Source organism: Agelaius tricolor, unplaced genomic scaffold (assembly GCF_023055355.1).
Source record: "Agelaius tricolor isolate 1412-34295 unplaced genomic scaffold, bAgeTri1.0.p SCAF_19, whole genome shotgun sequence".
NCBI lineage: Eukaryota > Metazoa > Chordata > Aves > Passeriformes > Icteridae > Agelaius > Agelaius tricolor.
In genome coordinates this window covers 9246764-9268402 of record NW_027269279.1, presented here as the reverse complement: position 1 = coordinate 9268402, position 21639 = coordinate 9246764, and the positions used below count along the sequence as shown (strand labels likewise).

Genomic DNA, 21639 nt, shown 5'->3' with positions numbered 1-21639 from the left:
ATCTGTTTCTTCTGCTGTTGTAACCTAACTCTGATATGCTTGGTAGGATGGAACCCAAACCAAAATGATTCTTGGCTATTTTCTTCTCCAAACTCTTACACCAATGTTGATTAATAATGGCTAAGAATTTGGGTAAGCAGCACATTAGTTGTTAAATATCTAATAATAATGGTTTAAAGAAATGCCACTGTGGTTGCATAAATAAACATTTTGTAGTAATTATCTGATTCTAGTAAAACCTAATGGAGCGTTCAAAGCCTCAAACAGCTTACTGTGAAATTAAATTTGCTCTAATCACCCCAGAGTAGGGAAGCATCAGAGATCTCCACACAAGTCCAACAGGCTCATATTGCAGAGAAACCACTGGGCTGTCAGAAGATGTTTAATCTTCAGCAGGTATACATTTATTTGTATTTTAGACCATGTTCTCTAGTCTAGTCTACAGTTGAATTTAGAAATCTGATTAGCAGATCGATATCTCTAAATATTAAAATCTTGGAGATGTAATTAGCTACACAGTTTACTCAGATCTTACATTTATGATACAAGTACTAGAGACAGTACTAAAAATCTAGTACAACTACTGGATCTTTTTATGGAGTTTTTTAAATTAAGTTTGGTTTTGGTAGTGTAGCATAGAGGGTTTTTTTTTCTGTTTGTGATGATTTCAGAAGCACAGACCCAAAGGCAGTGGTGGCCTGTGCTTGCTGTGACAGCTCTGTGTTGCTGGGAGATGAGCAAGGATAAGAGCAGAGCTGAGCTTAAGTGAAGGATAATACTTATTTTCACAGCAGAGCATGGAGCAGTAAATGCCATGAATTAGGTTGTTCTGTGGGCACCTGTGTGCCTGGCACTCAGAAAAATGTCAGCATTTGCAGTCATTATATTTAATGTCATGCACTGAAACCAGGAGCAGTTGATCCCCTAATAGGCTTCCTTGTTCCGTTGGGGATTTTGTAATTGCTTTAATGTAATAATTGTTCATTATTAGCTTAAACTAGAGTTAACATTTCTTTTTGTTTTAATGCTGAAAGTTATGTAATAAAATTAATTTATATTTTCATGTAGGAAAATTTTTGTGTGATCATTTTTTGAACCTCAGAACAGATTATTACTTGTTTCGAATGTACTGAAAAAGCCACAGCTGTAGACAAATGAGTATTCCAGATTCTGCTTTTCACTGGAACTAATGAAATGAGGTTCTTTGTAAGTTAGACTGAGTAGTCAATCAGTTTGTTCAGGAGTGAATATAGTAATATTTACATTATTTTTAACTGTATAATTTTTTGTTCATCATAAAATTGTCTTCAGGCTATTTGAAGATTAGAAATATATATGTCTAAAGAAGAAAGAGGAGACATTTTAGCTATTACAGCACAGACTAAAGCAAAAAAACCTATTTCAGAACATGACCATAATGGGTTTATTAAAATGGATCAGCTTATTCCTGCACGTAGTAATTTGGAATGACACGGTGTGTTGCATTAGTTCATTACAGCAGACACCAGAGGGGAAGTTTTTAATTTTAAAGCAAGAAACAATGAAGAGCACTGGTAAGACTGATCTGGGTGCCAGGGAGGTTTCCTTTCTATGCTGTGCCCTGTCCATTATCACATTTTTGTAGCCTTCCAGGACAAAAGAGAACGTGGAGACCAAAGTGTTTCATTCCACTCAGGGCCCACGAGAGAATCACTTTCATGGGATGAGCAATTGTAAAGAGATGAGCAGAGGGAGGAGCCTGGCCCTGGCAGTCAGGAGGAGTCGCCCCTATGGATGGGATGGGGAAGGGCAGGAAAGGAGGCAGCACAGTGGGGAACGGTGTCAGAGCTCTGGGGTGGGGAAGCTCCATTTGCATCAGTGCTCTGAAGAGATGCTGTGGGTTGGTGCTTTGAAAAATGGCAAGACTGGAGCTCAGATTTCTATGTTAATGCAAAGCAATCAGATGTAGCTGCAGAAGGAGCCTGGCAGGTACAGTGTGGTGTTGATGATAGCATTGGGTTTGGACCTGTGATGTCTTCCAAGTGACAGTGGCACCAGTGGGGCTGTCCCTGGGGAGGGGTCAGCAGACAGGGACAGTGTAGGATCTCCCTTGTAGCCCTCTTAGTCTGGAGCCAACAGCCAGGTATCCAAGGCAAGGGCAGAGATGAAAGGCAGTCCTAGTCTGACAGGAGGAGGCTCTTTCCCACAGAGATGGAGGTAACAGTTACATTTCCTCCAGAGAGTGTTTGAGTATAGCCTTGGAGCCCTTCCTCCCTAGAAATTTAGGGAATAGTGCTAGGGGAGGTCCTTTACATGGAGGAGTAGGGCAACTGTAGGCAGTTATGATAACACACAAAACAGGACAAATGTCTCAAGACTCAAAATAGTTAGACTCTTTGATTGAAGCAATTTTGATGCACTGTAAGGCCCAGGAAAATACAAATCTATCTGTTGTTGTTTTTTAACAATCATGTAATTGCTTTCATCAATAATTAGTTGTCTTTTGATGTCAGAGTATTCTGGTATTGTCATAAATTACAGAAGGAATGGGCCCAGTGCTTTTCTAAATCTTGTTTTCATAGCTGGTGTTTTGACATTTTCTATTTTGCTTTTATCAAATGTAGGTACTATTTCTATTTGATGTTTCCTATAGTATTTTTGTCTGCAATGTATGCAGTCTCTTGGGTTAAATGTTAAACAGATTGCAGTTGTCACATCAGGGCCTTTCAAGAGTGTTGCTGGCATAAAACTTGGTTTTTTTCTTTTTTATCTTCTTCAAACTGAAAATCTGTGCTTTCCATTAAAAAACAATGTGATTGCTGCTCTTCTAAGTTTGGGACACTTAAGATACATTAAAATACTGAGACTGAGTAATGAGAAATCCAGGAAATGATTGTGCCACATTTTTGCATATTGTGAAATTATTTGCAGATGTCTGAGCTAAAGGGTTCTCTTGCCTTGGGGGGAGTACTAAGACTTCACCTAACACCAAGCCAGGAAGGCCTGGGGGTACCACCTCATAATGGCATCATAATCCTCCCCACACCCCTTCTCCCTCCTGATTAATATCAGTAGAAAAACTGCTGCTGTTGTTAATTAATTGATAATTTTTCATTTGGAATACTTCTGGAGGAAAAGTTACAGTGTTGTTGGGGGTTACTGTAGAGGAAGGATTGTGTTATACAAAAATTGCCATCAGCATTGCAGATACAGCTTGGGGGGAAACAATGCTCTAAGTTGTTTTTAAAAGCTGGTGCCTTACAAAAACTAAACCCAACCCAATCTTACAGTGGTGCACTCTTCTGTGGAGTACCAAAGGAAATTGTAACTAAGGATTAGTACCTAAAGGATTATTTCTTTGGCAGAATAATCTGTAATTCTGCTGACTGAAGACAGCTCTAGCAAAAGTGCTGTAGAAGTACTGTCTTGAAATCTGCTCTTTCAGTGTGTGAAGAAGGCTGCTTGTCCTGGTTCCTTTAAGCAGTGCAGGACAGAACACTGGAGCTGCTGAGGCAAACAGGGATGCACAGCAGAAAACAGCAGGCATGGTGACATTGCACCTTCATGCTCCTGTTCACATCACTCAGCTTTCAAAAATGGTAGGCTGGGAAGCTGTGGAAAATTGCACACAACTGCACCAGCAACCGTTCTCACTTTCATGTTTTTCATAAAAGCCAAGCTGCCCTTTATGGGTTATTAATTTGTGAAATAATTTATCTCAGGATAAAACTTAATTTATACAACCTAGCACAAAGACAGAAAATTGTGGCCCAGAATTTAAAAATGTCACTGCAGATGATGCCAGGATAAACATCACAGAAATTTATTTCAGTTGCATCTGCCCTGGCACTTCACAAATAATTTTTTTCGTATTGCCTTTTGGCACTATATTATTTTCCTATTCACCTACAACAAAGCTCCCTCTAAGCCAAAGAAATACACGTCCATCAAACAGAAATGTTCTTCATAAAAATTGGAATAATTAGATATTATAGCTCTGTGCCTGAGAGAGATTAAAAGGATATTTTTTTATGCTGTGGCAGGGACCACTTTAATTTTCCAGTGGCTTCCTTCTTTACCACTGTCTTTGTCTTCTTTACCTGTTCCTCACCTCGGATGTAAATTGGGGATGTGCCTCAGGAGGGCTCCAGTGGCACCCATTGTGTGTTGTGTGTTGTGGTGGTGCAGCTCAGGGCCACTGGGACAGCTGAGCCTTTCCTCTCCAGCACTGCACCAAGGGGTCCTGAGACATTCCTGCACTTTATCCCACTTTTATCTCTGTGGGATTCTCTTCTTTTGAAGTTGTTTTGACCTTCTGCCAAGAAGGTCAAGCCAAGATGCAGTTGTTCTAAACCAATCTCTCCTTAGTAGGATTTCCTAGGCTCTTGGGCAGAGACCTTGTTTTCCATTTTGAGCAATCTGTTTTCTGCAATAAACACTGAATATGTTTTTCTGTTGCTATAGAAATAATATTTCATTAAATGAGGGAATCAGTGCCCTGCTGTTGGCAAATCTAATCTAAGTGTTAGTCTCTAGAGCTTGAATTTCACCACTGGGAAGAGGTATACATAATTCTGCAAATTATTTCTGTAACTTTTGCATAAATGTCTTTATACTCTGCAACTGTTAGCTAAATTTCCCAAAGTGATAGCATGGAGTTTAACATGGTGTAATGTGTTTACATGGATCTGAACAGAGCCTTCCCCCCTTGCATTTCCCCGCCCTCCTCCTCCATATATTTTCATATTTAGAGCTTGAAATTTCCAACTCTTTCCATAGGAAAATGGGAAGTGGCAGTAAAAGCATCACTCTCAGCCAGGTTCCTTATCCTGTGGACAGCAGCATGCCACGTTTATTTGAATTTTTGGTTTTATTTTTAAAAATTCAGCATCTCCAAGTAATATAGATGTTATTTGCCCTGGTTTTTTCTGGAATTAACAAGAACAACCTAAACTGACCATTAATACACCCCAAAAAGTGATCTGCTCTCCACTACTTTCTAGATTCCCTTGGGTATCATATGCCCAGTACTTGTCAAGTTTCTCAAAGATTTTCCTACAATAACTGTCTACCCTCTGCAGCAGTTAAACCCAAGAGATGACTTAATGCACCTCATATCAATGTCCTAACATTTAGCCACAATTTAGACCTAATGTGGTTTTTTTTCTCAGTATTTTTATAAAGCTGTAGAATGCTGGTAACAGCAATAAGGTGGTACTAAAGCCTATAACTGTAGGGTATGTAAAACAAAAAAAATTGTTAATAATGGTCAGTGTTTGTCAACATATTCATCGTGAATATTTTGAAGAAATTGTAAAAACCCCTTTTATCTCATAAAATACAGGAATTGCAATACTGGAACCTATTTATGCATTTCTCTGCATAAGGTATGTGTAAAAAACACAATTAAAAGTACATGATGATTGATTGTCACAGACCTGTGTGCAAGTGTATGGTAGAAACCTGAATTCAGAGTTCTTGTGAAAATCCTGTTGCAGCTTTTGATTAAAAAATTGAGTTATTATTTGTGAAATGGGCCCATGCTAGATGTGTGTTATGTATTGCAGGACAAAACCAATTTATACATGTTCATTTAATTAATTAATAATAGTCATATCAATGGCCTCTATAAAGAATAATAGAAAATATTAAAAATAATAAAGAATAGAAAATATAAAGAATAATAAACATTATTCTTTAGAAAACATAGGAAAACCTCTGTAATCATTAGAGGAAAATACCCTTTTAAAACTTCCTTTCTAATTTTTTTCAGTGATTGTAAATCAATCTGTCAATACAATAAATCTTCATAGGCTGGGACAAATTCCTGACATCCAGAAGAATACCCGTATGAATATGCATATTAATATAAATAAATTGCAGGGAAAACTGGCAATGTACACAATTATTTTTTTTAATTTAATGGCATTCTTATTATTAAAAGAGACTCATCATATAAATAAGTCATCACAAGACACTGATTAAATTTTTGCTGTTAAAATAGTTCCTGTAACAAAAAAAAAAAAAAACAACCCTTAATTTTGTTGCACAGCCATAAAATATAAGCCAGAAGTTGGCCTGGTTTTTACCCTTGTGCTGTTGCACCATCCAAGGCTGCTGCATTTTTTCACCACATCATGGGTGTGTAGATGACAAGAATCAGCTGCAGCTCCTGGTGCAGAGCAGTGGCCATGGCAGCACCTCCTGCTGTGCTCTCTGCTGGGTGCTGTCCAGAGCCTGCATCAGGGCAGCTCCTGGGAATGGCTGCAGCCTTGGGAGGGGAGGGACTGGCCTGGGTGGATGCACAGGGATAAAGTGGAGATGTTTTCATCATCACGTCTAATACACAATATTTTCTTCCTATGCGCAGTTTCATAAACAAACTGAACAATGAAGGTGAGAAAAAAACCATTAACACTCAAATATTTTGTATTTTTTTTCTTTAGGAACCCGATGGAAAAAAAACCAAGAGCAAGATTTAAAGAATGTTCTGAAAAACACTGACCAGGACATACCACTGGTATTTGTCAGTGGGAATCATGATATTGGCAATACTCCATCCAGAGAAACCATAGATGATTATTGCCAGAACTGGGGAGATGACTACTTCAGCTTCTGGGTTGGAGGTGTTTTCTTTCTTGTGTTGAATTCTCAGCTGTACTTTGATTCTTCCAAGTGCCCTGAGTTAAGGCAAGCCCAGGATGCCTGGCTCGATGAGCAGCTGGCTGTTGCTGCAAAGCAGAAATGCAAGCACATAATTGTATTTCAGCACATCCCTCTGTTTCTGAGCCAACCTGATGAAGATGATGATTACTTCAACTTGGAGAAATCAGTTCGTCAGGAGATAATGGAAAAGTTTCATAAAGCAGGTATTTTCTCAAACTTTCCTACTCTTGAATTTTTGTTTCAAATTGTTAATGGCTCTGCTGCCAGACAAAATACATTTAACTTAAATGGTACTGTTTTCAAGGAATTTTTGAATACAGTTTATAAGCCTCATTGTTTCCCATAGATCAAAATTATCAACTGAATCTACTCACCTGTAAAAAGTATCAGACAAAGTTTAAAACTTTGAGTGAGAAGTAAAAAGCTAAACATGAAAAGTTCCTTAGCACAAATAGCAAGGTTTCCATTTTTCAAGTACTGACAGATACAAGGCAACCCGAGTTTTTCCTGCCTACAGAGGGGAAAATCAGGTATTGCCATAGGAGAAAAATACAGAATTTATGTTTTACATAAAACATGGAAACAGAATTCAGAATTACCTTGGAGGTTGCTTTCTCCCACACTAAGCCAATTTTAAACCAAGAGTGTAATGCACCCCAGATTTATTCAGTGTTAAAACAAGTCTTGCTCTGCTAAAATCAGTCCTTTGAAGATCCATTTCTAATAGGGGCCATGTCTGGGATGAAGGGCAGGTGGAGCATGTGCTAAATGAGTAATTGTACCAAATCCCTCAGCTTTGTGTGATGCCACTTGAGCGCCATGGAGACAGACACAGTACACAGCTACTCCTCCATGCTGTTCCCATTGTTTCCTGGTAATTGCCTTCATGTTCCTGGAGTGTGCCAGTCCCTCAGAATTTCCTGCCATCCTGCCATCACTGCATCAGAATGTCATTTTCTCTGTATCTGTAAGAGAGCACATTATTTGGATTGCTGAACAATGCAAATTTTTTATGATCTTGTTCCCAATTTACCATCTAATTGTTAAGCCTGGCCTCATCCAACTCAGCCTAATTTCCAAGCTCTCAGTCTCCTACTGTTTCCAATCAGTGGGGCCAAAATTCACAGCTATCTGAGGGCTCTCCAGGGCACTGATATATTTGCAGATTCAAGATTTACAAGTGGGATTTTTTTTCCCCATAAGGAGACACGCTGAGAACACCTCCTATCTTTTCATTTTTGTGTTAGTGTTAATATGGTGGGGAGTGTTGCTCTTGGAGAGCTGGGCAGCTGTGACTGCCTGTGTACCATGGACTGCAGCACATCCTAGTTATGGGTGTATCCCAGGAAACTGGCATTAATGTGGGAACCAAAACAGTTCTTTGCTAGGATTTTCTGTCATCCAGCTGGTTTACTAACATTTGACAACACTCAGTACTGGGAACATAATTCATCCAGAGGTGAAAGAAACATTATCACTGTAACATTGTTGTTACATTGTGGTGTTTCTTAGAAGGGTGTCCAGAGGCTTAACCAGAAGTTGGGAAGGCTTCAAATGATGGGGGAAAGGTATGGAATGGGAATGAGCAATCCAACTCTAGGGAAGAAATTCCCAAACTCCTTTCTGCGCCACCTTTCTGTTCCCTCCATCATCATTTCTCCTTGTGTCCCTCATTCCCATCTCTAATAAGTTGTTTGGTTTCTTAATGGGTGTGTTTAAACACTGATCTTTGGCATGCTCCTTACTATACACTGACTCAATAGGTAACATTTGCAAGCCAATAATCAAACATTTTGCTAATGAAATGAATACAGAGAACAAGCAGCTCAGTAACTCAGACTGCTGAGAAAAATGAGCAGAATCAAAAGTTGGCTCAGAGTTACCTTAGTAACAGGTGCATTCCGTTTCCATTTTATTATTCTGTTTAAGAGCAGCTTTTGTGAGACCACTGAGGTCTCAGTGGGTTGCAGAGAGGCTGTTGGCATGGTGGCATAGAGGCACAGAGATGCAAGGACCCCACTTGCTTTCTGAACCTCTGCTTTGCTAAAGAACAATCAAGTTTAGCACATCATTAGACATGAAACTGGTTTTCCCCCAGTTCATTTCATACATTCTTGGAGGATTAAAACACAGGATATTGCCAATGAAATCCCATACTTTCCTTTTTTAAATTTAGAAATTTGGTGTAACAATTTATTCTGGAAAAAAAAGTTAGTGTGCCTTTTTAGGAGACCACCAGGCTATCACTATTCTTCTCCCCCAACCTGTCACCAGTTTTCCTTCCTCCCTTCCTTCTGCCTCGTGCTGTTTCAGTGCTTATAACCATGTTTGTTGTGTCATTATGTCAGTAACATGCATGGTTTAGGGTGTTTGGCATCGTAAGATGGGCATCATATTTCAGTTGTTTATAACCCAGGATCAAACCTGGAATTACCCCAGTTCTCTCATGTTTATACTTTTTCTAGAAGTGTCAAACAAGGTTAGAGAGGTACAGGAAAGGAAAGATAATCTAGTCATTGAAGTCTTCATGAGAACAAAGAAATTCATATGGATTGTGTAGGAAATAGATTCTTAAAGTATGGTCATATTGATCATATGGTCGCAGGTGCTTTAAACTGAGGTATGCAACTTCAGAAAATTTTTATTTTAATTCCAAAGCCCAGATCTTCTGTAGTTATTATCTTCTAATCACTCCCATGTTACAGAATGGTTTTGTTGTAAGTATCTGCTTATTACAAGCAGAGATAAAAGACTAACTGTAGAGGCTACATCTGGTATGAAATACTGAATTGCATTTCTCACATTAGAAGTGTCCTTAACAGTTGGGCTAATTAAAGATAAAATCATGTCCTTATGATAAATATTTATAATTGAAAATCTGGCACTTGTAAATATGTATTACTACTGTGCAAAGTTAAACCATACTTGCAAGCTGCATGTGTAAGAAGTCCTGCTAGACCATGGTTTTTTTAAATGCATCATAAGAACTGTTGTCCTTGAAAATGTGATTTTGGTCACAGTGAAAACCAACTCAGTTGAGAGCAGAGTTTAGGATTTAAGCAGAGATACCTTTCTGAAGGTGTATTGGAATAACTCCTGCAAGTTAAGCCAAAGTTGTCAAAGCTCTGTCTCTTCCACATGCAGACATTAAGTACAGAAAAATCCCGTGTGCAAGAGCTGTGAAAGAGCTGACCTGACGTTCTCATCTGTGACATCTGCTGGAGTCACTCGGCTCTGCTGCAAGAAATGCATATTCAGCTTTTAAGGATTTTACAGTGCTGATATAAATAGGTTTCCTCATAGCTTTGTAGGGAAAATAAAGAAGTAGTAATGGTCTAGCCAAAAAATCTGGTCTGCAAGTCATGTGTCTTTGATAAACATAAGCAGCAAATTACGTTTTCAAATCAGGCAGTTTATGTAATAGAAGACCTACTTTTTCTTACATACCTCATTCCAGTAAAATTTTCTTAGGACATTAAATATTTTTTCTATGACCTGAAAAGTATGTATATTTTTGGTGAGCTATATACAGTCTTTTAAAGACTTTTTATCCTTAGAACCATCACTGACACCCTGAGCATTACTTATATTAGGTAATACAATATAGCAATAAATGTTTCTTAATGGCACAAATCAACTAAAGCAGTTAAGGAAATGTCTAAACGTGTTTAACAGCTCTGTTGAATAAAACCTAAATTAATAGATGGTTTTTCACCAACAAGGTTGAAAAGAGATCTTCTTTCAGAGTTAGATTAAGAATATGTGGTCTATGTAGCTGAGATGCATCTTAAAGAAAATAACTAGACCAGAGATAGAAATATACAGAAGGAAATTCCCTACAGTCTTCAGCTTTTTTTAATTAAAAAGTTTTAAATTTGTCCAAGTGTCTTCAAAGCAATTTTTCAGATGTGGTTAAAAGTATTTAATGTGCACATAGGGGCAAAAATAACAACCTAACTTCATTAAATGGTATATTTTTTCATTATATTTGTGACTGGAGGTGCTGTAACTTCTAACACCTTTACTCATTAAAAGTGTGTGATATAGCTTCATTCTCCTCTTAGAAATGTTGTGACAGGAGAGCAGTGTTAAAAGAAGAAGAAGCTCTCAGAACATCCACAGCTGAGATATATTTGAGCACAGAATTAAAGCATGGAGTGTTGAAAGCTGTTGTTTCTAAAATTTACCAGACAACATATGCTATGTTTCATTATTTTCTTTGTTGTGTAATCAGAGTTGACAGGGGAGTAATATTTTCATCTTCCTGCCATTGAGACCTCGATTTTGGCAAAGCCCATACATTGAGTGAGTAATCTCATTGCTTATGTGTCAGTATTTAAGATAATTTAAATACTCTTAACTTCAGTGATTTAGATCAACCTCTTTCAAGATTGCAATTATGCACTTATGGCCCAGGTAGAGTGACCACATTTGATATATTCTAGGTAAGAACAGTTTCCCAGGTATGGCAATGTAAATCTTGCATGGACATACACAAACATAGATTTTTTTAAATTGTTTTTTCAGAAGTTCAGCAGCAAGTACAAAATACATATAGTGTGTAAGGACATTAAGTGATATTTGTTCTCAGAAAAATATTTTAAATCAGTTTTATCCATTGGACAAAAGCTTCTTCTTGATCCTTAGAGCACACAGCAATCCAGGACTGTTTGGGGTTTGTGTCAGCTCTGTGAGAAAGCATCACTTTCAGATGGGAAAAAAGTAGGCATTCACTAGAGGCATTCATAAAAATGAACTTGAAGAACAGAGTGACCTTCTAGAGACAGGACCTTTAAAGGCTTATTTAGACCAGTGCTCTAATTAGGTGATCTGGAATCACCCTCTGGCTGTGCCTGTTGTTCCTCCTCTGATTAGATAGGAAAAAAAAGTGACACCAAAATCCTTTTCTATATAGCTCCATTTAGCATTGTCTTATAGAAAGAAGCTTTCAACATAAATATACTTTTCAAAATAATATTTGGTCTCCTACTTACTCTGACCACCTGACCACCAGCCACACCAAACTCCTGATCCTTTAGGGTACAAAGCAAATTTAAGGCAGAGGTTTCCTGCACATTTGCAGGACAATGTTTGCAAACAAGAGTGCATGGGATATTTCTATTGAAATGCTTATAGAGCTGTGTAATGTAAATTCTAATTACTCAGTTCTTTTTTATTCACACAGCTCTTCTGAGGAGGGACAACAGGGAGCTTCAAAAGGGCTACACAAAATAATTCTGTGTGCTACTGAGGGCTGACCAAAGAGCTTATGAAAGAGAGGATGTTGATCCCAATACTTACCAGTGGGACTGTTTCCTTCTTCTGGTGCTCTGTTGGGAAATTATTGGGGTGTTGGTTTTTTTTGATAACAGAGTCTGAGAGCTGCCTGAGCACTGAGCAGTTAACAGTGCTGTGACTGATGCTTTCACATCTTTCTTTGCTGCTGTAACACCTGCTTGGCAGATGAGGCAAAGGGAGCACTCTGAAATTGCAATGAGATAAAATCAATTCTATTCCACTGAAGAGATTTTGTTTTCAAAGACTTCTAAATATTATTATTCCTTGTGTAGCACTGGAGTCTTGAAAAGATGAGATACACCACGTGCCCCGGGGGAGAAAAAAGGTGCAGCAAAAAATGCCTATGGTTAATGTGGCTCTTGTAGGGAAGCTGAAAGAACATCATTTTGGAGTGCAAAATTGTTGAGAGAACAGGTATCACTCTTGAACCAACCACATTGTTCAGCACTTCAGACAGCAGCTGTACTCTGCAAGTGAAAGGAAGGAAGAAAAGCCAGTTTGTGCCTGAAACTCCAGGGAAAATGTTCAGATCAATTTATCCATATGACTTAAATGGTTGTATTTGCCAGAAACACTGCCTTTCACAAAATACCTGTGTACTGTAACCTGTGTGGGGGTGTACACACATCTCAGAGCAGCATCTCCCTGTGCCTGGATACTTACTTGGTTCTCCTCTCTTTGTAAACTATGACAGGGTACAAGAGTGTTGATAGCATTCAGATCCTCCAATACAATTTAATGTCTTTACAGAACTGCCTCTCCACCTTTTTGCTTCTGCTTTGGCTCTACTGGTGCTCCTCCCTAGCTCCTGCACTTTTGGGGACAAATGTATCCAGGATCAGCTTTTTCTAGTCTGTTCTCTTTCTTCAGTCCTTGACTGAGAAACAGATTTGTGTGGTGACCCATGGATTTTTGGATAGACATAACTCTGTTTAAAATCTAATTTTATCATTAAACTTGAACAGCTAACTGAAAAGCAGAGTAATGGGAGCAGAATGAGGGTCTCAATAGCCCAGTCTCTTGCTGCTCCCACTCCCCAAACTCTTGTGAAGGGCACAGGATAGAAAAGTGCATAATGGTATTTTTTTTCCAGGCCTCTTCCCACCTCCAAGATTTTTTCTTTCAAGGACTTACTGTGTCATATTAATGTTACCAACATAATGCAATTTGGTGATTCCTCTCTAGATTTGTTCAGTTGATTTGTGAAAACTTCCAGCTTTCACAGTGGTCTGCAGGAGGGAATTTCATGTTTCACAGCTCTCTGAAGAAATGCTGCCTTTTGTTTGCTTTGAACTTCACCTGCAGTCTGGGTGGAGAGCCATCAACCAGTACATGAAATGCAGTGAACATTGATTCATGTCTGTAGTTACTGTAAAAAATAGTTCATTAATCAGCACTTAAAAGGTGACAATCTGAACCATGTGATAAATTTTGTAGTTCAGTCAGAACTACCTTTTTTCCCCAAATTCTCTACAGAGAGCATGGAAAGAGAGGCAAAGTCTGTACTGTACCCATTACATATTTATTATGTCATTCATATTGCACTAATTTTGCCTTCTCCTTCTTTTACAGTCTCATTTGCTTTTGCTGAGAAAAGCATTTATTTAATTGAAGGCTCAGTCTAAATAAAGCATGCTACTGATTGCCTATGCTGATTATTCCAGGCATTCTCCTCCTAATTTGGAAAATCTGCTTGCTTTTCTTTGGTTTATTTTTATGTTGGTAATTTTTTTCCTGTATTTTTACTCTGTCCATAGTGCTGGGTTGAGCAGTTTGATTTCCAGCTGAGGTGAGGTCAGTCACATTTTGGACACAGCAAACCTGCCTCAAAAATGGGGTTTGTACATTTGGAACTAGAGTTGGAAAACAGCTTCTTCTGAATTTGGGGGTTTTGGAATCAAGCCATAGAAGTGAGTGTAATTACAAAAACTGGAGTCAGACACCCCTGGAATTTAAACTAGCTCAAGACTGAATTCCAACTCAATATTACCTGATTATGTGAGAAAAACTGTTTCCCAGGTACATGTTTCTTTGGGGTTTTCAAGGAAAACCTGGGTGCATTGTTTTCCATCCAGTGTCACTGCAACTCAGTTTCCCTGGAGACTGGGGCTCAGCCTGTATTTCTTGAATTAAACTAGAAAACAGTAAATTTTTCACAAAGTTAAGAGGTGTTACCTGTTTCACAAACTCTTACTGCTGCATGGTTACAGAACACACCTGGTTTGTTTAATAAAGCAAAGAGGTGATTTGGCTGGCATTTCTTGTTTAAAATGAGACACTAACATGATTTAGCTATTCCTGAAATAGAAAGGCTGGTCAAAACACTGAAAAGTTATGGCTGTTTGTTGGGCCACACAGAAAGAAAGGCCAGAGTCCCCTTTCTTCCTGCCCAGATGGAGTTGAAAACATGCCCAGTCTTCCATATCCTTACATTTTTCTAAGCTACAGAAGACAGCAGTAGAGTCCCAAGTTAAGGGAACTTGGGAGTCTGGGAATTACAGGACTGCAGCTGCACAATGAGCTCCAGCAGGGATGTTATCACTCAGGGGAGTTGTCCATGAGACACAGCTAAATGCCTTTGTTCTCTTACAGTGCAATTGCATCAAAATGATGCTGACCCTTTTCCCTGGTGCCACAGAAGGGTTTTTCTGAGTGATAAATGATCATTTGTAGAAGGAGTATGCTGCACTTTCAAAATTCTGTAAAATAATCTCAGCTTCTCCTGCTAACAGACAAATTGCCTCCTGCACAATACTCAGTTGTAGTTTCTTTTTGTGTAATGAAGTATTTTCTCACCTGGTTCTTGTCAGGAATAAAATCAACAGTGTACTAACTACACTGGGATGACTAAAGTTTTCTTCTCATTTTCTTAGTACCTCCAGGGCTGAAAAAGGTGCTGACTATTTCAATTAGGACTTGGTTTCTTTCAGAGCAATCCTCTGCTTTAGGTTGCTTGGGAGCTCAGAAGTGCTGTAAGATGGCCACAGTTAGAGAGAATAATCTCTGTAAAATCAGAGCTGCTGCAGGCTGTGAAGAGGTGATAGTTGTACACAAGCAGCTGCTTCTGAGCCTGCTTGGATCCTTTGGAGCCTCCTGATCCTTTTCTGTGCAGCATCCAGAGCAGACCTCAGAGAGATGTGCAGGCACCTTTCCCTGTTAGGCAGTGGAACAGTACCTGTTAGACCCTCTCTGTAAGAAAAGGAGAGGGTAATCCTTTTAATATATTGTGCTGGTGTGGGTCACAGAGCCTCAAGAGAGAACCAACAGAAAAAGTGAAGATGGGAAATGCTGGTAAAAATTGTCCAACTTCCCAAAGCTGATAAAGTGAGGAAGATGCAAATCAACAAGAGCTTGGGGAAGTTCTACTACTTATTTGGAGAGCTGGCTTTAGAAAGCAGACACAGAAAACAAAAGAGAGGGTAGCAAAGTCTTCAGAGGCACTTTTGAATTTCCTTTTGAAAAATGTCTGCAGTAGAAACCATGAGTCAAGTGTTCATAATGTGGTTTTGACCTGGAAAAAGATATCCAAATTAAAATATGAACTTAGTTTGAAATTTCATTAAAATAGAGTTGTGCTGTAAAGATTCTGCCTATGAAACAGGTAGCATCAAAGGCAGGATGCTAAACTGCATGAGCTGGTTATTGCCCTCCCCAGCACTCCCCTCTTACCTTGCCTCAACCTCTGTGTTGCCTTACAGCCCCAAGGGCCATAATGCAGTCTGTGAATTAGCATAAAACCAAAGTGTTTATATGCTTTATTCATGGCTGAGCTGATGAAAAGTCTAAGGCTTATCAACATATTTAAGTATTACATCTTATCACATGACTCTTTTAACAATCCTTGTTTGGGTTTGTTGTTACATCATGAATAATTTTTGCTAAGTAGGTTGCTCTGGGCTCAAAGAACTTGTACCAAAATAGGTATTTCATTCTTTAGTAGGGATGCATTATTCTGAAGGGAAAAATAGTTACCATCAGATCTTTGGAAAAGGAAAATCTTTTTGTCTTTTAGATTTAGCTTTTTCAGATCAGAACTAAAAAGGAAATTTTGTGCTTGATCAGAAAGTGATGGTAAATTGGATGGCAGGAGAACAGCTTTGGTTTACTAAAATCAGGAGCAATTCCTGTATCTAAACCTTTTTTACAAAGACATTGACTTTTTTCACATCTTGACTGATTCTTAAAAGTCCTGTTTGGTAGCAGGCATGAAGCTCAGTGGGTTTAGGTGTTTTCTTGACTCAAGTAAAGTTTTAGCATAGACAGAACAGGACCTGGTACCCAGCCCTGGGTGGAGCCTGTTCTGTATCTCCGGCTTCCAGTCTTGTCCTGGTCAAAAAATTGATTTGGCAGTTCAGACCTTTTTTCCTTAGCAGATACTCTGTAATCTGTGTCATGTTAAGCAGTCTGACATCAGATGATGAGGATGATCACAGATACAGGATGTGTGGATTGTTTTGCTTTTTTTTTAGTGTAACTGTCTGCACAGTTTTTACTTTATTCTGATTTTAATCCATTTTTTCTTTAATGAATAATCCATTAGGTATGAATAGTGTCTTGCAGTAATGGATCCAGCTTTTTTTAGTAAATGGATACTGTGAAACCTCCAGTCACATTTAAATTCAAATAACTGTGTATTTCATAAAAAATGAAATAATGAATGCTTGTGAAGGTGCTGTTCTTTGGACATTTATTTACACAGGAATTCTGTAGTATTTCATACAGCTTTTATATCAATGCTTCTTCCAGCTGCTGTTTAAGAACCCAGTGATAAAACACAAAAAAATCACTGCTCCACCTTCCTTTCTTCTGTTGTAGTGGGAAGGGACTGGATGTTTCAGTATATAGCTGGATGCATTTTACTGACCTGGGGTAAAGTGGGCTATAAAACAAGGTCTGCCAGGAGGTTCTTTCTTCAGGTTCTTTCTTCACAGAGTTGAGGGGGAAGGGCTGGGGGTGTCTGTTGCTAGCAACTTGCCATTATTACTTCAGATAAACATCTGAAATTAATAACTTAAATCTGAGTGCAAACATCTCTAAGATTCGTTTTATGTTAAAGATCAAAGCAAGAGCAAAGTAAATTGCCTGCTTGTCATCTTGGTGTTACTGCAGTGACTGGTCCAGCTTTCCTGCTTGTGCCTGCTCACAGAGTGGGTACAGCACAGCTGGGTGAACAGGGAAGTGCTCCTGCAGAAAAACCCCATAGTGAGCCTCCATCAGTACCCAGCAGTGCCCTGTTTGTGTCCTTGTTCAAGGTGTAACATCCTGGAACCCAGCATTAACAGGAGTTAATAGTAGCACTAAAGGGTATCTGAAAACTGAAGTCTGGGCTAATTTTTTACTGCTGTGTGTCTCTGTCTAGGATGGGTTTCTCAAAATCATTCCTTGAATTATGAGACAAGTGGAACGTTTTTTTCTTTAGCATAACTACAATTCCTTTATAACTTTTGTATCCTCTGTCCTTCTACTTAGGGTCTGGTTTACCAAATGATGACACAAAGCTTTGGCTTCTTTTCCTCTTTTAAATTGAAATGTCAAATTCTCTGGATGGTGGGAAGATGCTACTTAAGGACACAGAGAACTTAATTCCCTTCCAAAGTACCTATTTCTGTTACTAAAAGTGTGTCACATGGCTTTGCACCTCACTATGGGTTTATGATTCTTACTTGTTCTTAATTTTTTTCATAGACTAAAGTAGTTCTGCTTACCCACAGAAAAAGTGGGAAATACTGAAGAGACCTTGTTACCTTGTTACAGTAGCAGCATCACTGACTTTTGTATTCCACCACTGCCTTTTGAGGGACTCTGACTGGGTTTCTCCCAAGATGTAAAAACACTTCCCCAGCTTTGCTGGGTTTCTGCAGCTGGCTCACACAAGCTCCCAGAGCTGCCCTGCAGTTTCTCACCCCATGCAGCAGCCAGAGTGGTTCCACTGCAGGATAATCAGCCCTGGGACACTGAATCAGGGGAGCAGACAGGCTGGAGCTGACAATGCCCTGCTACCATTGCTCAGTGACAAGGTGGCTTCATTCTCTGTTTTCCACATTGACTCATTTGCTGTTTGAGAAGGGCTTGGGTTTGAAATATGAAAGCCCATGTAGCTCTTACCAGACACACAGCAGAATAATTTATATTTTGCTTTCCAAGCTGCTTAATTTTTAACTATACTTTGAGCCAAGTTTATATATTTTATATCAGTCTCCAGATCACTCACTCCTACAAAAGCAAAGGATTGATGTTAGCCAGCTGTCTTAAGATGGGTTCACCTACTTCCTTTTTCACTTTATCTCTGTGAAAGAGATCTAAATCTACTGCAGGAGAAAATGTGGAAGGTTTTTTCTGGCTAGAGAAATAAGGATTTCCATGTGAAGCTGTAGCATGTTCCTCATTACAGCTCTCTGGCTTTAAATTGCCTATTTTCCAGGATTTCTGCTGTCTGAAGGCAAAATCAGTTGTTGGTAGCTTTTTATTTTTTAAATGTCATTTAAGGTTGTAATGTCTCACAAATTCCCCTCTCTGGCCTGCCAACAAAATTTCCAGTATTTTTAGTCATCTGATCCAGTAATTTTTCTGTTTCACAACAGTATAAAGTAGCATTAGATGCAGCTTCAGGAACCTGTAAGGGTCTGGACCAAGGGTCTAAGGACCAAGCATGCCAAAGCATAATCCCAAATCCCATTTGTAAAATTAGCTATTTATCCTAACTCCACATTTCCATTCAAAATAAAACATACACTACCTTAAATTAGCAAGAAAAGTGATGAATTTTTTTGTTACCAAACTCTGAATGCTGTTCAGTGTGCTGCTCAGCTCTGCCTATGGGCACAGCTTGGAAAGGCTAAATGGCAAAGGAAGGTGTGAATGAAAAGCTTTGTCCAGGGCAGAACGTTCTCTCCCAGGGAGGAAGCTGCATTCACAACTCTTGTGAGGGGGTTTGCAAACTTTGACAGGAAAGAGAAGTACTCAGCAACAAGATGATGTTTGTTTTTTTTAATTCATTTAAGGCGTCATCATTTTGTAGTAATAAAAGTATTTTGTTAAAATTTATCAGATATGGAGAGGGGAAGATAATCCATTTGGTAGCATGAATCTGATTTGTAAAGACAATCAAAAAGGCCATTCAGAGAAACAAGTACAGCTTCTACCCATTTGTTTGTTTATGTTTGCAAGACAGCAGAAACAAAAATTAGAAATTACTGGTTTGGAGGTGAGAATGACATAATTCATTTAATTTCAAATAGTTTCAAAATTTCTGTAAAAACTCCATATGTTTTACTCCAATGAAGTCCAAAATATAAGTAATCTGGGGGGTTAAAAAAAAAAGGGAAACAGAACAGCCTTAAGTCATTAAAAATAGAGAGGGAATCAGAGTCACCTGCCTTGTTTGTCCCCATACATGATAAATGTTCATTCATGTCATTCCAAGCCTGACTCTTGCAGGTGTCAACCTTTCCTTTCCTGGCTGCTCCTCTTTCTCCCTCTCTTCTTAAAACTTCTGCTTTATTAGATTTCTTTGATGTACCTGGCTTTGGTTCCATCTGTGATATCCTGAATGTCTTGTGAAATGACTACAAGTTACCTTCTCCTGTGTGTTTCTTGTTTGTCTTGCCCCTTCAGTTTTCTTAAGGTCACTGGCCTTGGGTGTAGAGGTTTAAGCTCTCCTTGGGAAATTTTCTTCATGCTAATTGACAAATACAGCTCTGCCCTCTTCACCTTTCAGCCTGTGTTTCAATCATTCTCTAGGCAGGGATCTCATTTTAATCAGCTGCTTCTGGACTGTCCCTTCTTTCTAGGCAAGGGAGTGGGGAGAAAGCAAACACACCTTGCAGTGAGCATGAAGAACTCAGAGTCCAGTAACCCTAAACTCAGCTGGTGGAGCACAATAAAGTTTGATTATTTATTACTATTAGAATAATTTACAAATTATTTGTTTAAAATGCAAGTTTGGGTAAATGTTTTCGTTTTAACTTTAATATGCTTAATGAGCCATTAAAGAAGGAAGCTAAATCTGGCACCTGTAAGGTGCTAACTAAATATAACTCTGTTTTTTTTTTTTTCTTTTTTTCTTTACCAGGCATTAGAGCTGTATTTTCTGGGCATTACCACAGGAATGCTGGAGGGTCCTACAAAGGCCTGGAAATGGTGGTGTCATCAGCTATAGGATGTCAGCTGGGACAGGACACACACGGCCTTCGGGTGGTGGTTGTGACAGAGGAGAAGGTGGTGCACAGATACTACAGCTTAACTGACCTGGGCAGCCATGGCATAGAGAAGGAGCTGCTGGATATGCTTGCTAAGCAAAAGTAGGCTGTGTCAAAAGAGATTTTTCTGTGTTAGATAAATGTAAACAGTTTCCTAAAGTTTCCCCAAGCAGAACTCCAGATTTCTGACTGCAGTGTCCAGAACAAGTCTCAGTTTGTTGTCGTCCTAAATAACAAGGAAGTTGTTGACATGTTTTTCTTTTTGAAAATGAGACCTATGAGGAATATGGGAGAAGAGCAGAGCTAATATGGTAATGTGTGATTGAAAAGTACAGTTCTGAGAATTTTCACTTTGCTCCTAGGTAATACTTTCTTATTACAGAGAAACTGGTGTCTGTAACCCTTTAACTTGAGAGGGTATTTCAAAACCAATAAATTTACTAATTTCTGTTACCTTCTGGACAATATGAATAGGGCACATTTTACAGAAACAAATCTCAAAAAATGTGAAATTAGCAGAATACTGCTGAACTTTAGTAACTTTTGGATCATATCCTGTTACCTTGGTGTCATATTTTCTCCCATTTCCCACACTTTATTTTCTTAGCTCTTCAGAGCCAGGAGCAATAGGAGACACATTCTGGTTTGCAGTCACAGCTTGGGTTTCTGTTATATCTGTTATAAAATTTTATATAATGTTATATAGTTTTATAGTTTCCATTATATAGTTTTATATAATGAATGAAAAGTCTGTAAATGAGGCTGATATAAATGACACTGACAGAAACTAAGGGTGAAACAACTACTTCCATTTTGAAATTTCACTGCCATTCAATTAGCATATATCCTGGCTCTAGCTATGGAAGTTGGAATAATTGTATGGGGAGAATATTCTGTACAGAATACTGTAATCAGAAGTCACTTTGTTGATTCCTAGACAAACAGAGAACTTTGATTTCCAAATGCAATGTAGAGTGCCTTACTGTAAGGCAATGCAGAATACTACAGAATATTGAAAACCCTAAAAAGTATGTTTTCTTCACTGCAATAAGTCTTCAAAAACAAATTTATAAAATAGTTTACATGCTGCAATCCACCTCTTTTTTTAGCAAGTGTATCTAATTTGTTGCAAATAAATTCTTCATGTAATTAAATCATAGCTGTTGGGGTTTTTAAGTATTTAATTGAACACATTACAATCCATGCCATGGGTTATCTGGAACTGGAGCTGGTGCAGCTTTGGCACCTGAAGAGGGAGGAACACAGTGAGCATCATTAATGCATTCTGTCCTGTTTTATGTATGTACTCACATAAAACAGTGTTCCCTAGAGGGTATTCCAGGTATTTAAACACGGTGGAAAGTAGGAAATGCTCTGCTGAAGAGTCAGTTTAATTACATTTTACTTACAACAGTTTATCAAGGAGTCTCCTTCAAGCCTGATTAATGGAACTGCTGAGACTGTAAAATCACCTTTGCCTTGCAGCAAGTGGTTTACC

At 38.6% G+C, this 21639-nt stretch overlaps 1 protein-coding gene and 1 long non-coding RNA gene across 4 annotated transcripts in view; one reads left to right on the top strand and one right to left on the bottom strand.

Moving 5' to 3' along the window:
* Window positions 1-21295, top strand: part of CPPED1 (calcineurin like phosphoesterase domain containing 1) — a 55715-nt gene extending 34420 nt beyond the window's left edge. For all 3 annotated transcript variants that reach the window (XM_071444201.1, XM_071444202.1, XM_071444200.1), the window contains exons 3-4: window positions 6426-6848; window positions 20015-21295. In XM_071444201.1, the coding sequence (XP_071300302.1) occupies window positions 6426-6848; window positions 20015-20247 (656 nt within the window). In that variant the 3' untranslated portion in view covers window positions 20248-21295. The remainder of the gene's footprint in view (window positions 1-6425; window positions 6849-20014) is intronic.
* LOC139598182 (uncharacterized) lies at window positions 6847-13818 on the bottom strand. The gene is made up of 3 exons (XR_011681818.1): window positions 11947-13818; window positions 9715-9882; window positions 6847-7610 (listed from the first exon to the last, which is right to left on the bottom strand). It is a non-coding gene; the product is annotated as an uncharacterized lncRNA (long non-coding RNA).
* Window positions 21296-21639: the final 344 nt, after the last annotated feature.